Genomic DNA, 21,761 nt, shown 5'->3' with positions numbered 1-21,761 from the left:
CATTTAACACAGATCAACTGAGATGGCACTCCCACCAGAGAAGATCTCCGAGTTGAAGCAAATTATCCATTCGCAGCTTTCGCAGGTAAATAGATGTTTACAAGTTCCAGGTCAAAACATGCAGCAGCAAGTTCTGTCATTGGCATTTGCTAGTAATAGAGATTCTGAAGATGTAGTCTACTCTGGATTGATAATATATATTACCTGACTTTGTTTTTTTTTAATTTGCACCAAATTTCATTTCGTTTGTTGAGTTATGGTCTAAATTGTCTAGCAAAAACACGGTGAATATTAATTTACATGACACCAGACTGTCATCTTGACGTCGGTTCCGGACCGCATTATGTATTGCGGAGAGGTAATTATTGCGAACGGTATCTGAACAATTAGTCTAAGTTACTTGGAACTCAGATGATTCTGATTTCTAAAACATTACACGTTCCTGGAGATAAAAAAGAAATCCATTTAACATAGAATACGTGTATGTAACAAGTCTGTCTGCTAGCTAAACCAGAATGATCCAATATTTCCTAACATCCAAAAATACTCGCTCGCTTCAGTGGTTTGTCATTGGAGTTAATTATGTATATTATTTATTATAATCTTACTAATCAGGGTAGGTGTTGTGTACCATTAACCTACCCATGACAGGTATGTACTGGAGGTGAAAGCCTACAACTGTCAACACGGTTGTTGATTTCTTGGTCCACTGATAAGAACTTTGGTTTTGATCATTCAGATAATGCAGGTATTCAGAAGTAATTATCAGTATACTTCAATCGTTTTGGAAACAAAATTTATTTAGTATTCTGAATTGAGAAGGATCAATATTGGGGAGATTTTTATTACAATTATAAAGAGGATATCATTCTGTACATCACAATTTCATTTACTTTCAAGGCGTGATTGATTTTGAGAAGGATTGGTTTGGGAAAGTTTCACTGCACACAATTTTACGATTAAGGTAGCAGTACACAGTTTCTCGGTGTGGCCATGGGTGATTTTTTTTTGCTCATTTGATTACCCCATTATAAAGATTTTAATTAAAAATGAAAAAAAATACTTGCTAAAATTGGTCCTGTCATGTTAAAGTGGACAATGTGGGGTTTCATTTTTTCAGGATAATATTTTAGCTTTGTGTTGGAGATTACTATTTGGGCAGTCTCGAATCTGTGTCTACGCACCAAAAACTAGCTTTACAGGAAGTGAAATTTTCAAAGTGTTTACATGTGGTCATGTTATGAAGAATTTCCGAGTTGGAATTTGCTGAAATATAAGTACTTTGTTACCAAGACAGTGTTGTTGATTGTAAGATAGGTGTTTAGAATTAAATTTCTTCTAGAAAGTTGTAGTGTTAGGTTGGAATTAGCAGTATTTTTGCATTTTTAGCATTTTTTCAGTAGGTAACCATGACAATCAAATGTCAGAAATCAGAGGAAATTTTTTTTTTCACACAAATTTCATCTCTCTACTGTTAATGTAATTGTTATGTAGTTTATAAATATATATACATGTAATGATGTATTTTTCGTAACCAATCTGCTATACCTGTATATCTCAAACATGACAAATAATTTCAGGAAAAATGCAAATTAACTGTTTACTGCTACCTAAACATCCTCAGATATAAAATGTTATAAGACTCTTTCATTTGTTCGGGTGTAGGTTAGGGATATTCCACCCGAGAGGCCACAAAATATTGTAAAACCGTGTCTCTGCCTAGAGTTTTACCACATTTTGTGACATTCAGAGCAAAGTATATCATTCTTCACCCCAACATATCAAAGAATGTTTTTATCTAAAATATTGAAAAAAATACTAGCTTCAGAAGTCAACATTGTACCACCAAGAATGCCATATTACATGAAAATCACATTTTTATTATTCAATTAATCAACAAGTTAACTAAGATAATCAATTCTCTAAACCAAGACTTCCCAAACAAAGTTTGAAAAAAAAAGTAAGAAAAAAAACTTTTAAAATGCTACCATAAATATCCGCAATGATGAACTATAATAAACATGTGACACATCAATTAATGTGTTGAATGGCTAATTAGTTCAAAATCCTTAATCCTTTTTTTCCATACCATACGATTGTTTCCTTCTGAAGGTAAAGGTATTTAGAGGAGTATGCACATGTCCTAGTGTATGGAAGAACACACATTACAGCTTAAGAGTATAGGTTGTATGATGTCAAATAGAAGATTTCTCCATTGTAAATATTCATTTAAAGGTCAGTTGTAATTTTGTATGTGAGCTAATGCAATGATGCTTGCATGCAAAATTCATATTAAATATTGCCTGTCCTCAGTAATTTTTTAGGATTTTTTATGACTAGTCCAAAACACTTAATTCCAAAATTTTGATGAATCCTTATACAAAAAGATATAAGGGTCTTACTATTTGAGCGTCCCACAGGAAAAGCACAAGACCATAACTCAAATATCAGAGTCCCAAAAATCACTGTCCCTCATCAGTTTTATTTCCCAATAAGCAATTAGCTGTTTCTTATTTTATAATTGATAGTACCAACATGAAGGGCATAAATCAGTTTTGAATCATGCATTGAAAAAATATACAGATACGTACAAAAACTATTTTTAAAATGGATCTCTTTGTTATTTACTCTTCTAGTAATGCATTGGTTTTCTTATTCTGTAAACCAATGATTGTTACAAATTCATAATAAGTCCTCAATTTACTGATTCTGTTATATGTAACCCTGGTAAAATACTTGCTGCAAAATACTGCTTGGCTTGATTCCTAGTGGAGGCAATGAAATAAATAATCGCCTCTGCTACATATATGCACATGTCCTTTTGACCTTGGAACAGGAAAAGTGACCTTACAAAATCTAGAAAACACTATCAGAAAAGTGTTTCCACAATGAAGCATCACAGGCCTTACAAGGTTTAATGCTTCAGCTGTTTATAAGATATTTAGTTATAATTGGGGTTTTATTTTTCAGATGGATGTACAAAATCGTATTCGAGACATAATATCTGAATCAATTCAAGACGAGTATCCAGGGCGAATGGACCAGGTTGGAGAAGAAGAGTTACTGCAAAAGCTTAAGCAACGAGGACTGGTAGATGACATCCTCCAAAAACTTCAGTTCGATAGCAGTAGTGGAGGGGCAAACAATGGTCGTCCTGCTACGCACTTCCTGGACAAGGACGACAGACTGACACAGTTACCTTCTAAGAAAGGTAGTATTAAGAGAAGAAATTCTGTAGTTAATAAATGCATTTTATTGTTGTCATTGACCATAGATTTATTACTTTCATCATTTTGAACACATGTTCTTTAGAAATGTATAACTACTTACTTACAACTGACTGGTCAGCTCAGTATTTATCAGATTATTTACCAAGTTTTGAAAACAAAAGAAAAAATACAATAGACCTTATTGAAGACTTTTTTTTGTGAAGAACTTTTGTTGTAAATAAAGTTGATATGAAAAGTCATAAATTTTATCTTAAGAAGTCTCTTTGATAGTTTTACTTAAGCAAAAACCTCTGATTTTTTAATTGGAACAGATTTTTTTCAAAGGTGCTGATTACTCTAAAAAGAGGAAGTTTTGTTTTAAACACTGGCACTATATTTGGTGAAAAGGGAGAAAAAAGAATAGACAGTTGCATTTCTTTTATTCTGAAAACAAGATATTTAACCTAATTAAAAAATTTATTTTGTTGCTGTTGCAGCTAATATTGACCCTACACGACGCTACCTTTATTTCCACATTCGCAGTGGTAAGGCTTTCTTGGAACATATTGAAGATACTGACCCAGTTCCTGGGCAGGTAACCTCCCACTTCACCTTCTATCTGTACTTTCGTGGACAGAGATTTCGATCACGACCTGTGCCATGTGCCTGTGAACCCAGCATTGAAGAAGGTTTTCTCCTAGAGTTACATAAAGAATCTGCAGGTATTTTTTAGCTGAAATAATTTCTGTAGATTGTAAAAAATTAGAGATATACCAGACCATAAATCAAGAGTTGTGATGAATACATTTCATAATGTCATCAGCAAAAAGCATTATAAATGTTATAGTAATCTGCAAATAATTAACAAAAATCTTCAAATTCTGTTCAGGAGATGTGATTCAGTCATTTTCTTTCTTCATGGCAGGAGAAGCAGCAAAGATGGCAGACCCTTCATCCATGCTTTCTATATCTGACCCAATTCATCTGGTGCTTGTCAAGACAGACATGATAGGGGAGACAAGCCTGGTATCCTCACACTTCTTTGAATGGCGTCCAGTTCTTGCAGCATCAGGGGGAAGACTGTCCATGTCTTTAGAGCTGAAGGGCATTGGTAAGCCCTTGTATTCACATTTCCAGGTTCTTAGTTCCTAAGTTCATGGAACTTGGGTTGAATTTATAAGTCATGTGCTTTATCAAGGCTAGTCAGATAAGTTATTTGTAGAGATGGAATAAAACAAAGATTTATTAATTTATTTTATTTTATTTTTACATTCTTAACGGCCCGTCAACACATAAAAGTTCATTAGGGCCATCATACGGTAAAACACACAGCGATCCATAAGGAAATAGCATTAAACAAACCAAAAGGTAAAAGACAAATGTTAAAAATCTTAAATGGGTATGTTAACACAAAAGATAAAAATGGTACATCATAGTCTATTATATAGACCAACATCTTTCAGGTAATATAGAATTTTACAAATCTCAACAGTTTCAAAAGGGATTTTAGACATGTAATGTTATGATAAAAACATTCTCGAGTAAACAGAAGGTCACTGCAGTCCAATAAAAAATGTTTAATTGTAAATGACTCATCATATCCTATGCACCAAGGATTATCTTCGCCTTTCAACATATATGAATGTTTATGGTATGTATAACCCATCCGAAGACTGGCAAGGACAACTTCATCTTGGTGGTTGTCTCTATAGCCTGGAGACCATTCACCAATAACAGGCTTAACAGAGTGCAATTGGTTATTGGTATATGTATTCCATTCCTCCTGCCACTGAGCTTGTAAATTTGTTTAATAAATGGTTTAAAATCTGTAAAACAAAGTTTAAAAACAACAGGTGGTAGCGATAAAGCTTCATTTGCTACACGATCTGCTTTTTCATTGCTTGGTATTCCCATGTGCTCGGGAACCCAGCAAAAAGCAATTGCTAATAAAACGAAGAACCATAAACATACGTATTTTGGTATAATCACATGTTAGCACAATATTAATTTTTGGTAAATTAGTACAGTGATGGAAATAATGTCTATACAATGACTGCCACTTATGAAGAATATTCAGAAACTTATTAGTGCAATCATAATTTAGTGCAATACTTTCAGCATTGGAAAGTGTTATTAAAATAAGATTACAGCCTAAGTGCATTTACCTGATAAGTAGTTCAAATTATTTTGACATTCTATCGACTTTTATATATCGGCTTGGTGTGGATGAACTTCAGAAATCTGTCCCAATAAAAAGTGAAGGAAATAAAGGTTCTGTGCATTCAAACGATAATTATCATTCGAATGAGAACCCAAGCACATGTTGCTTATTTCCTGAACTTCTTATAGGGACAGAGTTGTGACATTCACTGACTCCAAGCCAATATTGATATCAATGAATTTTTAACCACTTCGCACTGGTGAGGACATTATACTGGAGATATCTTATTTTTTTTGTGCGATAAGTATATTTATTTTAGTTTAAATAGATAGTGTTTGTGTTTTAACTGATTTTGATTTTGGTTATATTCCATCTAATTGCCTCTGTTTTCAGGAAGTGAAAGTAAAGTGGCAGCTGGAATATTGGAGATTTTGTTGGAACTTTTCCCTAAGGTACAAAAATCTGTCGGTCAGGATATACTGACAGCACAACTGACCATGGAGAAAAATCGACAGGCAGAGAGAGAACGGCTATTTCTTGTTTATGCAAAGCAGTGGTGGAAAGAATACCTCCAGATAAGACCTGAACATAGCGATAGACTTGTTAAAATATTTGCTCAGGTAAATCATTTGAGAAAATATTGCATATCCTAGAAAAGTTCATCAATTAATTTCAGACTACAGGTTTATTATCTTTTTGGCTATCACAGTGAGCACTCTACTGTAACGTCATCTGGTGTATTTCCAGATTTCAAGAAAATTTCTGAAGTAAAATGAAATGTAATGTTTGTAGAATATATTGACATTGGTCCAAATTCTCGCTTTCTGTTTATTTGTTCAGGACCAAATTCAATTCAGTATTGAACTATTATAATTTGGTTACAGTTATATATTTCAGGTAAGTCTTTTTACTGCAGCTGTTTGGCTACAACTCTAATTGAGGGTGAATTATGAGAATTCTAATTCCAAATCTTTGTTTACTACATATCTATGTATGTTTTATCTTCACAACCAGGATGAGAATGCTACAAATCGACCTGTGTGCTCATTTGTGAAGCCATTAAGGTCAGGACGACTACTTGACACAGCACGACACTCTGCACGCTTTGTTAGTCTCATCCACCATGAACGAATACAAACACTTGGAGGAGGTGCCCGGACTGAACAGTGGACGAACATGCACGCCTTTCTGTGTCGGAACAAGGGGGTAAAGTTTAATGTTTAAAGGAATGAACATGATTGTCCTGTGTAAGAATAAGGGAGTGGAAATTGATATTCTGATGACCTTTCTAAATGTAATATTATAATGATTTACAATTAGATCATAATGGCAGTGATTGAGTTCTTCTGTTGCTTTCCGTAAAAGGAAATGTTATCCAGTGAATTTGCCCATGTAATGTATGGTATATATGTTACTATAGTAGTAAAGGTGTTAGTTGTTTGATGAATATATGAATCAAAGTCACTTGAACACTTGAAAATGTTAATATGAAGTTCGGAAAAAAATTCAGAAAATAAAGAAATGTATGGATTTGATTTAAACTATGTTATAAGTCATGTTTATAGATATTCCTCATCTATTTTCAGGACACAGAGGACCACGCTACCCTACTCTGTAGCCTCCTTCTGGGATTTGGCCTGGATGCGTATGTTTGTGTGGGGACCAAAGCTAAAGGTGCTGTAGTAGCTTGGGTAATGGCCATCACAGTTGACGGCCAGATCACATTCTGGGAAAGTCTGAATGGACATAGGTAATACCTATATAATCAAAGACCAGTTAATGATATATATATATGTATTATACAGTTCAGTAATAAAATGAGTTTTTATATTTTTGAAAAATAAACATCCGCATGGAAAACAATAAATAAAACAAGATGTGTCAGAGTTACCAAATGCTATTTCTGGAAATGTTTTTAAAATGTTTGACCACCTGATAAATACATTGTATTCATGTTGTGATGATTTTCAAACATATATTTCAGATACTTGCATACACCTATTGATCCAAATGCCCCTCCACTGGACAAACAGCACCGTCCAAAGTATCCCTATAAGACTGTAGGTTGTGTATTCAACCACCAGTCATTCTATGCCAATAGTCAGGTATGATATCACAAGTATTTTGTAGTAAAAGTTATCCCATTCAAGTAGATCCAAAAAAAATGATGACATGCATGCAATAATATCAAACAAATTTGAAAGACAACCACAGTGTGTATTTCAATTTTCAGGTCTAATATTCTTGAACCAGTCTTTGTTACCTGTTTCTTAAGAAAGCATCTCTTTCCATATTGATGAATATGATTGCTTGTAGAAAACTTCCTAAAGATTTACAATCACTATTATCTACAGGCCACCTATCTGTAAAGTATTTTGTTTGTTCTCTATGTAATGCAGTTCATAGTGTGTTGAATCTGTAAACAAAGGCAACCTGTGTATAAAGGCCACTTTTCTCAGCTCCAGTGAGTGGCCTTTTAGACAGATTTGACTGTAATTTGTACAGACTCTGATTTTACCTGAAAAATCTTTTTCAGCCAATGGACTCTGTTGAGGTTTGTGTATTTGACCTGAAAAATGAGTCACGATGGAAGTCCATGTCCCAGGATGCCATTCTGTCAGTATGTGGACCTGGAGCCAGTCCTCAGTGGCCTTCACTGCCACCTCTTTGTGCCTCTAATCTAGACCCATCCCTCATCAGCAATGACCTTGAACAGCAGCTTCGTGTTCTCACTTATGAACACAGACAGGTTGGTGGAGTCAGATATTCCATTTCAGTGGAAAGCATGTTCTTTGTCAGTTATAGTAGTATCCTAAAGTTTAAATGATCAGAGAAAACATTCTCTTTTGAATGTGACAGTAGCTTCCTTACCACTAGATGACCAGGGTAAAAATATTCTTGATCAATGAAAGTAGCTTCCTAACTTTTAGACGATTGGGGAGAAGATGTTCAATATGTTTGTCTGGTGAACAGAGCAAAAGTTAGTTGTGAAAACTTTGTTGTCAGTACTCGCTTCAGATACAATATGTTGTATTCTACAGTCCATTTTCCTGTCTATTAAATTGCATCAAATCAAATGACACCTTTAGTCTAGAATTTGCTTTTCGGAAATTATATACAGATCTAAAAAGATGAAATTAATTTGACAATTTCAAAGGTATGAGGGGGTGGGGTGGGGAAATTAAAAAAAATAAATATAGCTCAGCTGTGAAGAAGTGATTGTGATTTTAACAAGACTTGATGAATTTACAGGACCAGGGTTTAACAACAGCTTGGGATGACCAGCTCAGCTACCTCCTCACCCCAGCATTATCAGCATATGAAATGGAGAGAATCACAGGTATACTCTATGTTGATGTCACAATATAAATCAGTTCTATTGTCAAACAGCAAAGTAATAATGATTGAGTTTCAGTCTACACTGTCACTTCAAATATTGGAAAGTATGTGTTGTATATGCATTTGCCTTTTGAAATATGTTATTAGTGTATAAATATTTTTCTTAATTTACAGGACTTATAGCCGGTAATGAGGAGTTTCAAGACTCCATCAAACAAGCTGTTCCTGATGGTCATACATTTAAAGGCTTCCCAATACAATTTTCTCATCGCAATGCACGCAAGGCGTTTGTCACATGTCTCAAGTAAGTATTACAAACCAATAATTTGCTTTATGTCTTCAACAGATGCAATGAAACAGTAAATGTTTTTTTTTTTTTTTGAGACTTTTGTTTTAGCTGTTTTTGAGGAAAGAAGAAATCCCAGAAAATAGATACATCAAAAAATGAAATCAATAATGACACAAATAAAAAAATCTTTTTGTTTTAAGATTTCGATATAACCTTGGAAATTTGAATGACCTTGACATATCTATCAAAACCTATTGTAACACTGATTTTTGTTTCTCCAGGTCCCCAGTCTGTGAGGAGATTATAAATTGCCGTGGTGATCATGTCCGCCTGGCAGTACGAGTGCGAATCTATCCTTATCCTGAATCTGCGTGTGCCACTTGGGTCATGTTCGCTGCCAAATATAAATCAGTACTGTAATCTGGGGAAGCTCAAACATTTGATGGACTGTTCAGCCAATTAGTGATTAATAGATATCTGATAGTGAAGTATGCGTCTATGATTGTAGAGATTACGGAGACTGAAACACAGCTCTGTATAATATAGAACCTGAATATTCTATGTTCTGATGGAGACTTAGTGAAACCTCGATATTCTGATGGAGACCTATTCAAAGCTGTATACAATATAGATTGTGAATCCTCTATATCCTGATGGAGACATATTGAAACCTCGATATTCTGATGGAGACGTATTCAAAGCTGTATACAATATGGGTTGTGAATCCCCTGTATACTTATGTCTTATTCAGTGTTGTATGCACATAGAATCGGAATTCTTTATGTGCTTGGTCAATGAACAGAGAAACTTAACCAAAGCTGTGTCCATTATATATCACAAATTCTATGCATTTCAAAAAGCTGAGTTAAACAGTAATTAAGGGATACAGTGTACAATCGGATTTCTGGATGAAATAGTTCTATACAATTTAGATCTTTATTTCTGGATGCTCCAGTTTCTGCATATCATGTTGGATCTGAATGCATGTGCTCACAAATCTATCATAATGGCTGTGTTATTTTATATCAGAAACGTGTTGGTGAACAAATGATGGCTTCTTCATGTGGATTGACTCCAGTGTATAAGAGATTATGTGACTTTTACATGAAGCATTGAATTTGTTGACTACATAGTGCTCCTTTAATTTTATATAGAAGTTGTGAATTGATGAGCAAATATTTACTGTAAGTACTACTGAATTGTGAGAGTCATGTAAGGTTGTGTAAGGTGTTTGGATGCTACATTAGACTCTTGGGTGGTTGTGTGAAAAAAATGGTTTAAAACTTATGTTATTATTATGATCATGCAGTTAGTGATGAGGAGAGTCTGATTGATGTTGAATAGAATAATCACATAAATGCTGTGATCATATTTACCTGTATCTTATGTTGTATGAATTATACCTGGAATTAATCTACAAATATGTGATAAAAACTATATTGTATATAGTATACATTACCTTTAACAGCACAGCTAGCTAGCCACTTCTGAAATTTTTGTTGATGTTTGAAGAATGGCATCTGTCTATAATTAGTTAGTTTATATACAATGGCAACTCTGCTTTAATTCTTTGTAGTGTAGAATGACATGATTGGAAAATATTGGCAAAATGGTAACTGTCCAGTCAATCAGAAGATGGCTCTTTTGAATGTCTTATCCTGAACAGCATCTGTAAATTCACTTTCTTTGACAGGTACTAACTTCTGTAATTTCTGTGTCTCAATTTGCAGGTGACTTTTGGGGAAAAGACTATAAAAAAAGTTTGAAGCTACACAAAAAAAATAATTACCCCTGTTTAAAGTTTTCATTGATAAACTTCTGGTGAATTTATTTTTATTATGAAATTTACAAAAGTAAATTGAATGCAAATGAAAGTTGCTTTACAGTATGCAGATATGAGAGAAACATACTGTCAAGCATAAATTGGATGTTCTGTTATCAGGATTAAAAATATGATAAAAGCTTGATTGGTCCTGATGTCAGTACCTATCTGTCATGTATCCTTATCACTGATGCCCAGAAATGTAGATTGTAATTCTCTAAAACATAGGAATCTCCTGATCCCATGACCACGAGCATTCTTCTGAGTGGGGCTTGTAACAGAATTCACATTTTATCTGTTTAAATGGTACTTAATGTCAAATGTTTAGCATGGATGCTCAACAGGACAGCATTATTGGTACCTATGGTGTCTATGTAATTGTTAATGCTGAAGTACATGCACATCTCCCAGATCTGGTGATAGTTATAGCAATAATATCAAGATGAAACCTATTCCTTCTATTTTGTTATCTTTATTTTTTTGTAAGTTCAACATTTTATGAAACTGTTATCAATTAAGTTGCAAATTAGTCAGTTTGATAGGTGAGTGAAAAACATCCTCATGTACTTTTCAAATAAGCAGATAATTTCATTTAGTAATGCAAAAAATGAACTTTTATTTTTATACTTTTTTCATATTATGTTGGTTCATTAATTTTGATGTTTTAAAGAAAATGTCAAATTGAATTTTTAATTCATTGATGTTAAAAGTGCCAGTTAAAGAAAGAATAAAATGTAATAACATTTATATACAAACCTGTTTTATTAACTCTCTCTGCTCTATGACCAGAGGAGCTATGTGGTGTCCTGTGTCTGTCCTTTTCTAAGAGAATTTCTTTGTCACTTCTTGAATAGATGGTGACAGCCAGAACCCTTATTAGTGAGCAGAGCACATTCCACTGTGGGTCTTAATAAAAAATTGTCCTATGCTAGACTCAAAACCTAATTAATCTTGTTTTTGTTTCTCATCCTGAAAGGAAAAAATGAACCACGAGACAACTGTCACTGATGAGTTATTTATAATAAACATGATATTTGAGCCTGTGCCGTATCTATGAATTTTCTATAGTGACTCTCCCTAACATCTTGTGATCACTATTTCACCTGTTTGGAAAATCCTGTTTAAAGTTAAGCAGTGATTAATAAGTCACTTCTCACCAACATGGCATAATGCTGTTAAGTCTCTCTTTCTCCACTTCTAACTGAAAAAGGACGAAAAAGGGGGATAACTGCCAAGGTGTTGTGAAGAATTGTAGGACAAAATAATCCAGAATTAATCTTATTCACTGTACCCTAGTACCGCCACTATTGCCAGCCTCTAGAGGAATCCCCCAAGGGAATGTATTATGGCCAACTCTCTCCCGTTACTCTGTAGACCAGCGATTTCATTCTCTTGACAAGACATTTTATTACTTAACTACCCATCCAGGTTTGATATTGTGAGTTAAAAATGTACAGACTATATGTATATCGGTATTGCTTATTGTTGGGTAAAGGATGTATTGAAGCCTTTCCATCACCATTTCAGCTCATTTTACCAGACTGTGATATCAATGCAAACGGGTCCGTTTGTTTCGATTTCAGAGTAGTCTCAAGCAATCGCGCAAGAATAAAAAAAAAAGCCCAGAAAGCAATTGACACCAGTTCTGTGAGAAAGTCTTGTTCAAACATTATTACCCATTTAATCAACCAGTCAATTTGAAGCCACATCATATGAAGCAAAAATTGCTCCCTGCAGCACTCTCGAAACCATCGGAAACGACTATAGGCATACTCAACCTACCGTTATTAATGAGTGTACTCACATTATCTTTAGTGAAATCAATAAAAACTCACAATCTTTTGAGGAAATGAATATTACTCGTATTAATTTTGACATGAATTAATATTGATCGCGTTGACTTTGGTGTGAGTGGATATTACTCGTGTTAACTTTGGTATCAATGAATATTACTCGCGTAACTTTGACATGAATGAATTTATCTCGCGTTTTCTTTGGTTTGAATGGATATAACTAAAGTCGAGGGTTATATATAAATGTACTGAACAAAAGTGCTGAATTAATAATTGACCTGGCGTAACAGGTAACTCGAGTCGCGAAATACTGGAAAATTGATTGTTTAGAAGAAAAATATATGCTGTACGTGTATCTGAATGATATAAAACAAAATATATTTGATTACCAGTTGTAGATGTAGTTGAATTCCAAATACATATATAAATAATCAATATTCATGTCCCCGGAATTGAAACACTAAAGCTGCAATAGTGTAAACACAAACAGGTAGTTGATTGGTTCTTTAAACAGTTTTAATCATTCATTTCCTCCAAGAAAACATCTGCGATCTTATTCGGTACACATACAGAGTATGGCGCTGTTCTATTTCTGTTTGATAAAATGTTTATCCTTGATTCACACGAAATACCTCTATAAGATAACCAAGGTCCACATTTTATAAAAAGAAATTAATCAAGGAAACTGATAGAGAGCACGATTGTGCGTGTTTTATTTTTTCTTTTTTTTTTTTTTTCTTATTTCAATCTTCAGCCTTAATTACATACTCACATGGCAATCGAAGCCGTGGGAATTTTTTATCTTCAATACTAACAACGGCAGCAATCACAAGCCCAACGGTAATGATATAAGGAGGCCGGTTAGGGTTACAAAGCACGATGGAACGAGAGCAGTTGGCGATCTAGAGAGCGATATCACGATGGCTATCGAGGGAACAAGATCACGATGGCGGTTGAGGGAACGAAATCACAACGACGATTGAACGAGATTTCGACGGCGATTGAACAAGATCACGACGGCTATTAAACAGGACCGCGATCGCGATGGAACGAAGAAGGTTGCTATCTGGCCCTTGATCCTGAACATGAACTAGGCCTTAACCGGCCACCTTAGTAGGAGGGAGAGACAGCTTTTCATAAATAGCAATGACAATACAACTAATTCCCTATTGTAGTAAAGGGAAAATGAAATGCGTATTTCGAATGTTTGATTTGTAAATTCATAAGCAAAATAATACTCTTTTTTACGATGCATTGTCTTCATAAAGACACAGAAAATCAGAAAATCGGGGTTGAAAAATCGTAGCCACATCTTTGGGACTGATAAAAATAAATTTTAATGCATGGGAATGTTCTGCACTCGACGATGTACGTCGCACTCCGTCCACCGTCACAGGAGGGGTTTGCTTCTGATGCAGACTTTTCATTTCATTTCATTACAAGCTTACTTGCTTTGAGATCAATCTGGTGACACAGCAAGCCGATGTACCACGACGACGCTCTGCTTTTGTAGACATTCAACAACGACGCTCTGCTTTTGTAGACATTCATCAACGATGCCGTGATAATGATACGATGGATATTACTGATAAATGGAAGAACGTAATGACGTATAATGTCGTCATGGTAACGCACAATTGCCAAATTGCATCTCACTTTACCCATATGGGTTCTTCTAGGTGTTGTAGTGCCACCACAAGCAACAATTCCGAACTGATGACCCTGAATTACACACACATCACTGTAAAGTTCTTCCAATCGGCGGTACGCTCGAACACTACTGTCATTGTGAACTTTGGATTCGTCTGTGAATAGCTATTCAGACCAGATCAGTTCCCGAATCGCAGATGTCTTCTGTACTATGCCAAGTGCTTAACTCTTTGACGTTGAAGCAAGACTAGACCAATAGCGGGACGTCGCGGTCTATCGCATTCCGTTTCAAGTTCTGTAACTGACCCGGCTTCTAGAGGTCAATGAAGGGGATTGGAACCGGCTACGCAAATGCGACGTCCGCACAGGGATTGAAACGAATTCTCAACACTACAATACATAGATATAGACTGTGGGTTGGGAATTTGTACCAAGTCACTTTGGACGAATCTTGCCGACGGGACGGACTTCCTGTTCGAGGGGGGTCCCGTACCATGATCCTTTCCTGTGAAAACCTCTCAACCCAAACTATCTTGCCACATTATTCTGAGATTTTTCATTCTCCAATAGCAACGCAAACGTCCATATTCATCCTTACATGCCATGTCCTAGGAAACATTTCCCGGAAACTATTACTTTCTGATATAGTGAATAGAATACTACCAACGTCTGACCTCTCTTGATGTGCGTTGAAAATGAAATGAAAGTTTTTACCAGTCGAACACTATTTTTACTTGTGCAATATTCGAGTGTACCGGCAAACATGTAATCGACTGGTAGCCGTCATCTCCAATATTACATTATATGGCCTCGAATTTAAAACTGTGACATGGTGTTTCGATTTTTACAATTGTAAAATTTTATTTTGAACTCAGTCCATTAAGTGTCAAACAAGAGATGACAATTTTTGTACAGATCGTGGCGCAATGTGTTATTTCCGTTAGAGAGGGCAAGTGATAGTTTCATCTGAAACAGAATATAAGGATAAGAAAAGATCGGAAAATAATTTCGTCCGAAATAAAATGTTACGTGTCAAGATTCGCGCTAATATGTCTGCTCTAGGTAAAGATACAGAGAAGACCTGCACACTTTGTACTACATTTGCTAATACCGGCCAAACTGCTGGCAATCGTGAACCCTGCGACGAACGTCTGCCGTTTGGAATGGCGTTGTTCCTCAGTTTTTCATTGATAACTAGTTCTATTTTGGATAATCTGACGGTGGCACGCAACAAAATATGCTATTTCACATTATTGGTACAATGCATGTTTTGTCTTGGCGGTGAGCAGTGTTGTAAAAGTTGTGTGGGTATTTCGAGCACTTTGTATTATGGGACGAGTCAGAACGCACTCAGGGAAGAAACAACCATGATTTAAAGTGTAACAAATGACGTCAAAGATGACGTCACAGTGGAGGTCGCATCAAAGCCTTTACTTAGACAGAGATGACGCTGAAGCTAGACCTCATTACGATGACTTTCTAATCATAATAATAAGAAACGGGGTAAAAACAACGTTTTGGGGACTTAATTACACTTAGCATGGAAACCAACCTTTCAAATACAGAGACATACTGTGTGATAAGGGATGTCTCGATCGCCAATCAATATGTTCAGTGATAACTAGTTTTGTTCTTTCGTGAACACTAGCAGGGCTACCATGTAAATAAACAGGGCTTTATTGGGATTTATAGTCAAGCTACAAGAAGAGTTCATATAATTTATATTCTCGTATTTCTTCTAGGCCGGTTATGTGTATTTGAATTATTATTTTAGTACTACTAATTGTTTCATAAGTGTACAAAAGACACAAATGAAAAGAACTTAGTAGTTCAAAGTTTTAGATTTCTGTACTGCAGAGCCAAACAATGAATTAACCTGCACCATACAGCCATTTCGTCCTTCTAGGACTCGTGATGCAAGTATGCAATGATGCAAAACGCAAAAACTTTGCTGAGGGGACGTTTAAGAAAATTCCGAAACGATCAAACTTCAGATATTTTAAAATCTAGATGGGGCGATACACTAACCCCGTAATTCAATAAAAGTCATTTTTATGTTCTATAGTTTAAGAAGATTGTCATGTACACGTGTATAAAATAACACGTGGCGCTTAGGTTGTGTATTTATTTACGTATGTCGACAAGTGTGATTTGTGCTCGAAATATTTCATTTGTTCATTTCTTAAAATTAAGTATTCATTCTGTTGATTCGCTTTAACTTTAATATACAACAGATTAATAAAATGGATTGAATGTCATAAATACTACAAAATACAAAAAATAGTATCTAAAACCGTATGCGTATTCCAAATTCCCGTATTCCATGTTAATACAGAGAATGACCAAGAGAAAAGCAAAACCAAATTCACTCATTTCTGAATTTATTAACATTTGCCAGAATATTCTTGATGCTCATTTTTCCTAATTTCGGTAAAAATTGTTAAAAAAAAACTACCATATTTATTAAGTATCCTTATTTTATAGACCTTTGATCAGTGTTACTACCGATGAAGGGAAGGTGTGAACGACACACTTACTATAGTATTGAACAAAGTATTGATACTATTGTATTGAAGTATTCAAATAATCGAGTCAAGTATACAACGACCTCTGTGATTGGTCGGGGGCGGAGTTTAGACAACCTGAATAGTTGATCTGACACCCAATTTGTTCCGGTAGGCGGAGTTAATGTACACTATCAGTTACATAACAAGTACTAAGTAATCGCTGGAAAAATGTCCGACGACGGCAACAGTACGCAAAATTTTCTTCGACGAAATTATGTCCGATACGAACGATATGGGGAATCCTGTTTTTGTACAAGGCGATGTGGTTGTGATGGATAATTGTGGATTCCATCACCATAGACAGGGAGAGCGCATTTTAAGAAATATGCTGAAAGAATATGGCGTGTCCCTGGTTTTTCAGCCGCCTTATTCCCCGGAATACAACGTAACTGAATATGTATTCAATGTCATGAGACAGAGGCTTCGGGCAAATATACCCGACTTGTGTCAGAATTTCTGGAACTTGCAGTAGTAAATGCTCTAGATATTCCGCCCAACCAACTTCAAAGTTTTTTCACATGTTGCGGATATGTATAATTTTCGATGGAAAGATAAAAAATAAAATAAAAAATATATGGGACCACAGAATTCCTTTATTTTTTAATGCAGTATGAATTATCGGCATATATCAGGAGGTCCCAGGTAATTCGTAATTCTTTGTTACATATAATAGAGCTTGGGCTTAAACCGAAATATTTTGAGCCAACCCTCCCCCCCTTCAAAAAAAAAAATAAATAAATAAAACTAGTACAGAATGACTATGTGACTACATTCACTGTTAAGATGTTATGAATTCTCCGGTCCCAGTGATCTAACCTGTTGATATATATTTTGTACGTAAATTAGTTTAGTACTGAGTAACTTTCGTTTTCTCGTTGTACCATCGATAGAAAAGCAAAGTATCATTGGGTGTAGAACGAAACAAATGGGACAACCCAATTAGGTCTGATCTGAAGCCACCTGTGACTTGGACTCTTCCAATTAACCTCTCGCGACAGTCGAGTGTTTGTAAAATGCCGATGTCTGCACAGTATTTTTTCACCTGGCTCCACCCACAATCGATCTAGACTTGGCTCTGCCAATCAGAGAGCTTGTTGCATAAATTTAAGGAATTCGATTGGTGAAGTACTTCAATACAATACTATCAATACTTTGTTCAGTACTACAGTACTTGAAACGTTCACACCTTCCCTTCATCGGTAGTAATGTTGACAGACTACAGAAAAACTATAGTTTGTCAACATTAACATGGTTTATAATGAAAACAACCAGTTCTTCATTTACCTTCAAGTCTGTAAACATTGAAATTGTTAAATTAGCTATTCATTGTTAGATCTGTAAGTGTTAGGCGGGCTCGAAGAGTAAGTGAGCTAATGTCTTTGTGCAATCCGTCTTTTGTTGGTCGGTTTTCCGTCCAACGTCAACGTTTCCCTTCAAATGACTTCGTCTCAGTATGGCGGCACTGACATCTGGCAAGTAGCTAGCTGAGACGATGTGCTATTATGTTTGTTCAAATGAGTTATCTTAACCCATTGTCAGAGGGTCAACTATATTTAAAACATTCAAAAGACTTCTAAATAACTCCAATGCACGTAGACATAATATTTCGTTAGCAACACGCTGTGATGAATTGCACTGTCTCTCTTTCAAAGTCTCTGGCGATAATTGTATGAAAACTGTAAAATTAACTTCTCAGTAACCAAAAGCACATGGGTATAGGACTATATTTGGTCAGTGTGTGTCCAAAATAAAAGATTGTATTCTATATCGTTGTTTGAGAGTTTAAATGAGTTTCAAAAATTAAAACAATTTCTAAAGTCAAGGGTCATAGACAGATGTACACATAGTAAGTTGCACGGGCTGGGTGTAGAGCTTTTGATTTTGCTCACATAGTGACCTTGACCCACTTTTAAGAACTTAGAGGTTAGAGATACTGTAATTCTGACTTTTTATACACTACAAGAATCTCTTGATCTCAATAGAGTTGACACAAACTTTCTTCAATGGCATGACTTTATCTTTGAATTCCTGATGGTGAAAACATCCCAACCTTTTATACCGCTGCTTCTGGAAATAGTTTTCAGAAATAAAACGATTCAAAAGACTTCTATAAATTTCTTATTACGCCAGCACCAGTGCCATCAGGTGTAATTTGCTTTTCCTCCCTAGACAAGGCAAAAAAAAACTTTACTTACAGACGGCAGACAAAATGAAACCTTGCTGTGCGGGAAAGCTTGGTTAAAAGGTTAATCCAACGGTGACTGTTTATGAAAACTGTAGATACAGACCTATACATGCAAACTCACGTTCGGTAAAAAACATCATATCATGTGCTCACATACAAAAAGTTGAGTCCATGCTCGTGCATAGTGAAGATAGATTTATTGATAAGGTAAACTTAACAATATTCATTATTCAGCTTTTCATGTCCTATGGGTAACGAATAACACGTATATCTTTTTAACACTATTTAGGGAGCCACATGACGTCGTATGGCCAATCGTTGCTTTCTTTTGTATTTAGAAGTTTCTTGTCCTTACTTGGAAAATATGGCGCGAAATTCAAGTTTCCCATGTACCTGATAATGTCGTCTCCAGAAGGCATCATACGGTGAAATTCCCATTCCATTAAAACTCCTATAACTTTTGTTCTTTTGAAAAAAGTTTTTGATTTTTGTAAGGCTTTGTGTTCCGATCCCTCTATATCTATCTTAACCAATACCTTCGGGAAGTCACGAATCACAGGTAAATCTAGAAGATCATCGAACGTTACAGTGTTTACGGGATTCAGCCAGATGCCGTTGACTCTTGTCTGTTTTAATGCTTTAATATGTTTCGAGTCCATATCAACAAATGTTCCTCCCAGATTTCCGTCCTCAGCTCCAAGGTTTACTGTCGCTCTCTGATTGGTCATAGCATTATGTACTATGGTAACTCTGTCGTGCAAATTCCCTACATCTACGGAAGCACATAAGGGTTCGATATTAAAATGTAACGCTTCAACTGAAATAACTTTACGACCATATTGAGCAATCGGCAATGTATGCACACCTATGTTTGCACCGATGTCGATGAAATTTGCTTCCGGTTCATTTTTCAACAGATGAAATAACACATTGGATGTTTCCGGTTCGTACGTATGCTTCCGTTTTAGAGTGGCGGATATAGTTTCATCGAATTTTGGGTTATGAATGAACATTGACGTTTTCCCAGCAGGCGACACAAGAGTTGTATTCCAAAAATCCGGACACTCTCCACAAACATCAGAATTTCGCCTCCATATCCCATTTGACATCGTAAACACCGAATATGGATACTTACGAAAGTTACGTCCACAAGTAGGAGTTGGCTTGTAGCGGAGACATAAGTAATGAACAAAACTCGATACTGAAAGGACAGTTGTTATTCCAAACATAACACGAAGTGTGACACGTTTCCTCATCACTGTTTAGAAACCCGCAGTTATACATACATAAGACAAACTATAGACAAGCAAACCAACCGCTCTAAATGCTTTACAACCACATCGGTATCCTCGTCTTTATTCTGTCCACATAAATCTCCACCATCTGCCTTCCGAGTTTTTGAGATATGCAAGAACCTTAGTTCGGACGCTGTTGGTGTTTGCCTGATATTCCTCTGTTCTAAATGGAAGGAATGGATAAAAAGTAGTTTGGTTCAAGTGCAGAAAGGCTAATATAACATGTTGTAAAAAGTCACAAGTTTCGTTTGAATTCTGCAGGTTCGCTTTAACTTAACTTTTAACAAACTTGTGCAATTACGAAATCTTCAATCCAAATTATAGTTCAACTGCTGGTAGCAATCCACCTTTGTTCTCGAGAAGACTTAGAACTTCATACATGGCAATGATTAAAGTAACAAGTTTTCCAGGATAAAACAAATTATGTACGGCCCTTGTTCCACGCACTGAGTGTGCTAATTATTATCGACCTTGCGGGTGAATGACTAATTGGAAATGGGCATGATGGAATGGTAGATCACGTGCTTACAGTAGAATTTGATTCCCTTCGTCTATTGTTCGATTAATTATGTATAGGTCTGAACTCCAGACAACGGTAATTTGGCTAAGTATGGACTGTTTGGGATAAAAAGCAGCGCATAAATGACAATACCCGTTGCACATGTACGTGAGTTGTAAAGGACTGGGTGTGTAAATAGCAACAAACTTCGCGCGTTCAAACAAATCGTAGTCCCAAAGGGATACTCTGTTTCACGTGAGTTATGTAGATAGGGATTCGGGAAAGGAGAGAAAATAGTCCAGATATAAGGCACTCCATTTTCTTTAAAATCAATAAAAATGAACTCGTTATCTGTAAGAACGATGTAACCCCTACAAACCCATAGAAGTTAACTATTTACATCTTAATTTGATGTATTTCCCTCAAATAACCGACATGTATAAGCTGATAGCACAACTTATCTACAATGGGCCATCCGCTGGCATGCTCCGAAAAAATTGTGTCGGCACATTTTGGACGACCTCGCCTTATAATGTTGAATTTAATTGAATTTCAATCAATTTTATTGCATAAATATTACACAATAGGATCGGACGGAAGTTGTCATAACTTATTTTGTCCTCTCCATTTACAATTTTACATATGCACAACTTAGCAATGACCTCAATCGATCAGTACATAAATTTGAAGTAAAGAAGAAAAAAGGCCAGTTACTTTGTATGACCTATGCCAACGTAAACCTACGTTGAACTTTTCTTACGTAGACATCATATTTTTAACTCATGCTAACGAAAGCTAAATAGATTTTATTGCAAACAAAATACAGCAGGATTGGACAAAAGTTATAACAAATTACTTACGCCCTTTCCATAACAAATAAAAACATACAAATTAAGATAGTCGCGCAATAGCAATAGAACTTTTCATATTTATTAGTTAAAGATATGCTTAG

General features: G+C 35.6%; 2 protein-coding genes across 2 annotated transcripts; one reads left to right on the top strand and one right to left on the bottom strand.

Annotated features, from left to right (window-relative positions):
* Positions 1-13: 13 nt before the first annotated feature.
* LOC132549452 (centrosomal protein of 76 kDa-like) lies at positions 14-11,416 on the top strand. Its single transcript, XM_060213396.1, has 12 exons — positions 14-85; positions 2,971-3,211; positions 3,707-3,931; positions 4,135-4,320; positions 5,764-5,990; positions 6,385-6,576; positions 6,957-7,120; positions 7,355-7,475; positions 7,907-8,119; positions 8,623-8,710; positions 8,884-9,013; positions 9,280-11,416. The coding sequence occupies exons 1-12, from the start codon at positions 23-25 to the stop codon at positions 9,416-9,418; spliced, it is 1,989 nt and encodes a 662-aa protein (XP_060069379.1). The 5' UTR covers positions 14-22; the 3' UTR covers positions 9,419-11,416.
* A 7,880-nt stretch (positions 11,417-19,296) lies between these two features.
* On the bottom strand, positions 19,297-20,271 carry LOC132549461 (uncharacterized). The gene has a single exon (XM_060213403.1). The coding sequence runs from the start codon at positions 20,269-20,271 to the stop codon at positions 19,297-19,299; it is 975 nt and encodes a 324-aa protein (XP_060069386.1).
* Positions 20,272-21,761: the final 1,490 nt, after the last annotated feature.

The sequence above is a fragment of the Ylistrum balloti genome, unplaced genomic scaffold (genome assembly GCF_031769215.1).
Source record: "Ylistrum balloti isolate Yb309-2 unplaced genomic scaffold, AGI_CSIRO_Ybal_v1 Utg370058, whole genome shotgun sequence".
Taxonomy (NCBI): Eukaryota; Metazoa; Mollusca; class Bivalvia; order Pectinida; family Pectinidae; genus Ylistrum; species Ylistrum balloti.
Note: the sequence above shows the minus strand (reverse complement) of the source record. Positions and strands in the feature narration are given on the sequence as shown.

What these genes read in the sequence shown, in the direction of transcription:
- LOC132549452 (XM_060213396.1), top strand. Translation starts at nt 23, where the DNA reads ATGGCACTCCCACCAGAGAAGATCTCCGAGTTGAAGCAAATTATCCAT. An exon ending in TTTAGAGCTGAAGGGCATTG is followed by an intron (nt 4,321 to 5,763) that starts GTAAGCCCTTGT and finishes CTCTGTTTTCAG; the next exon opens with GAAGTGAAAGTAAAGTGGCA. An exon ending in TGAAATGGAGAGAATCACAG is followed by an intron (nt 8,711 to 8,883) that starts GTATACTCTATG and finishes CTTAATTTACAG; the next exon opens with GACTTATAGCCGGTAATGAG.
- LOC132549461 (XM_060213403.1), bottom strand. Translation starts at nt 20,271, where the DNA reads ATGAGGAAACGTGTCACACTTCGTGTTATGTTTGGAATAACAACTGTC.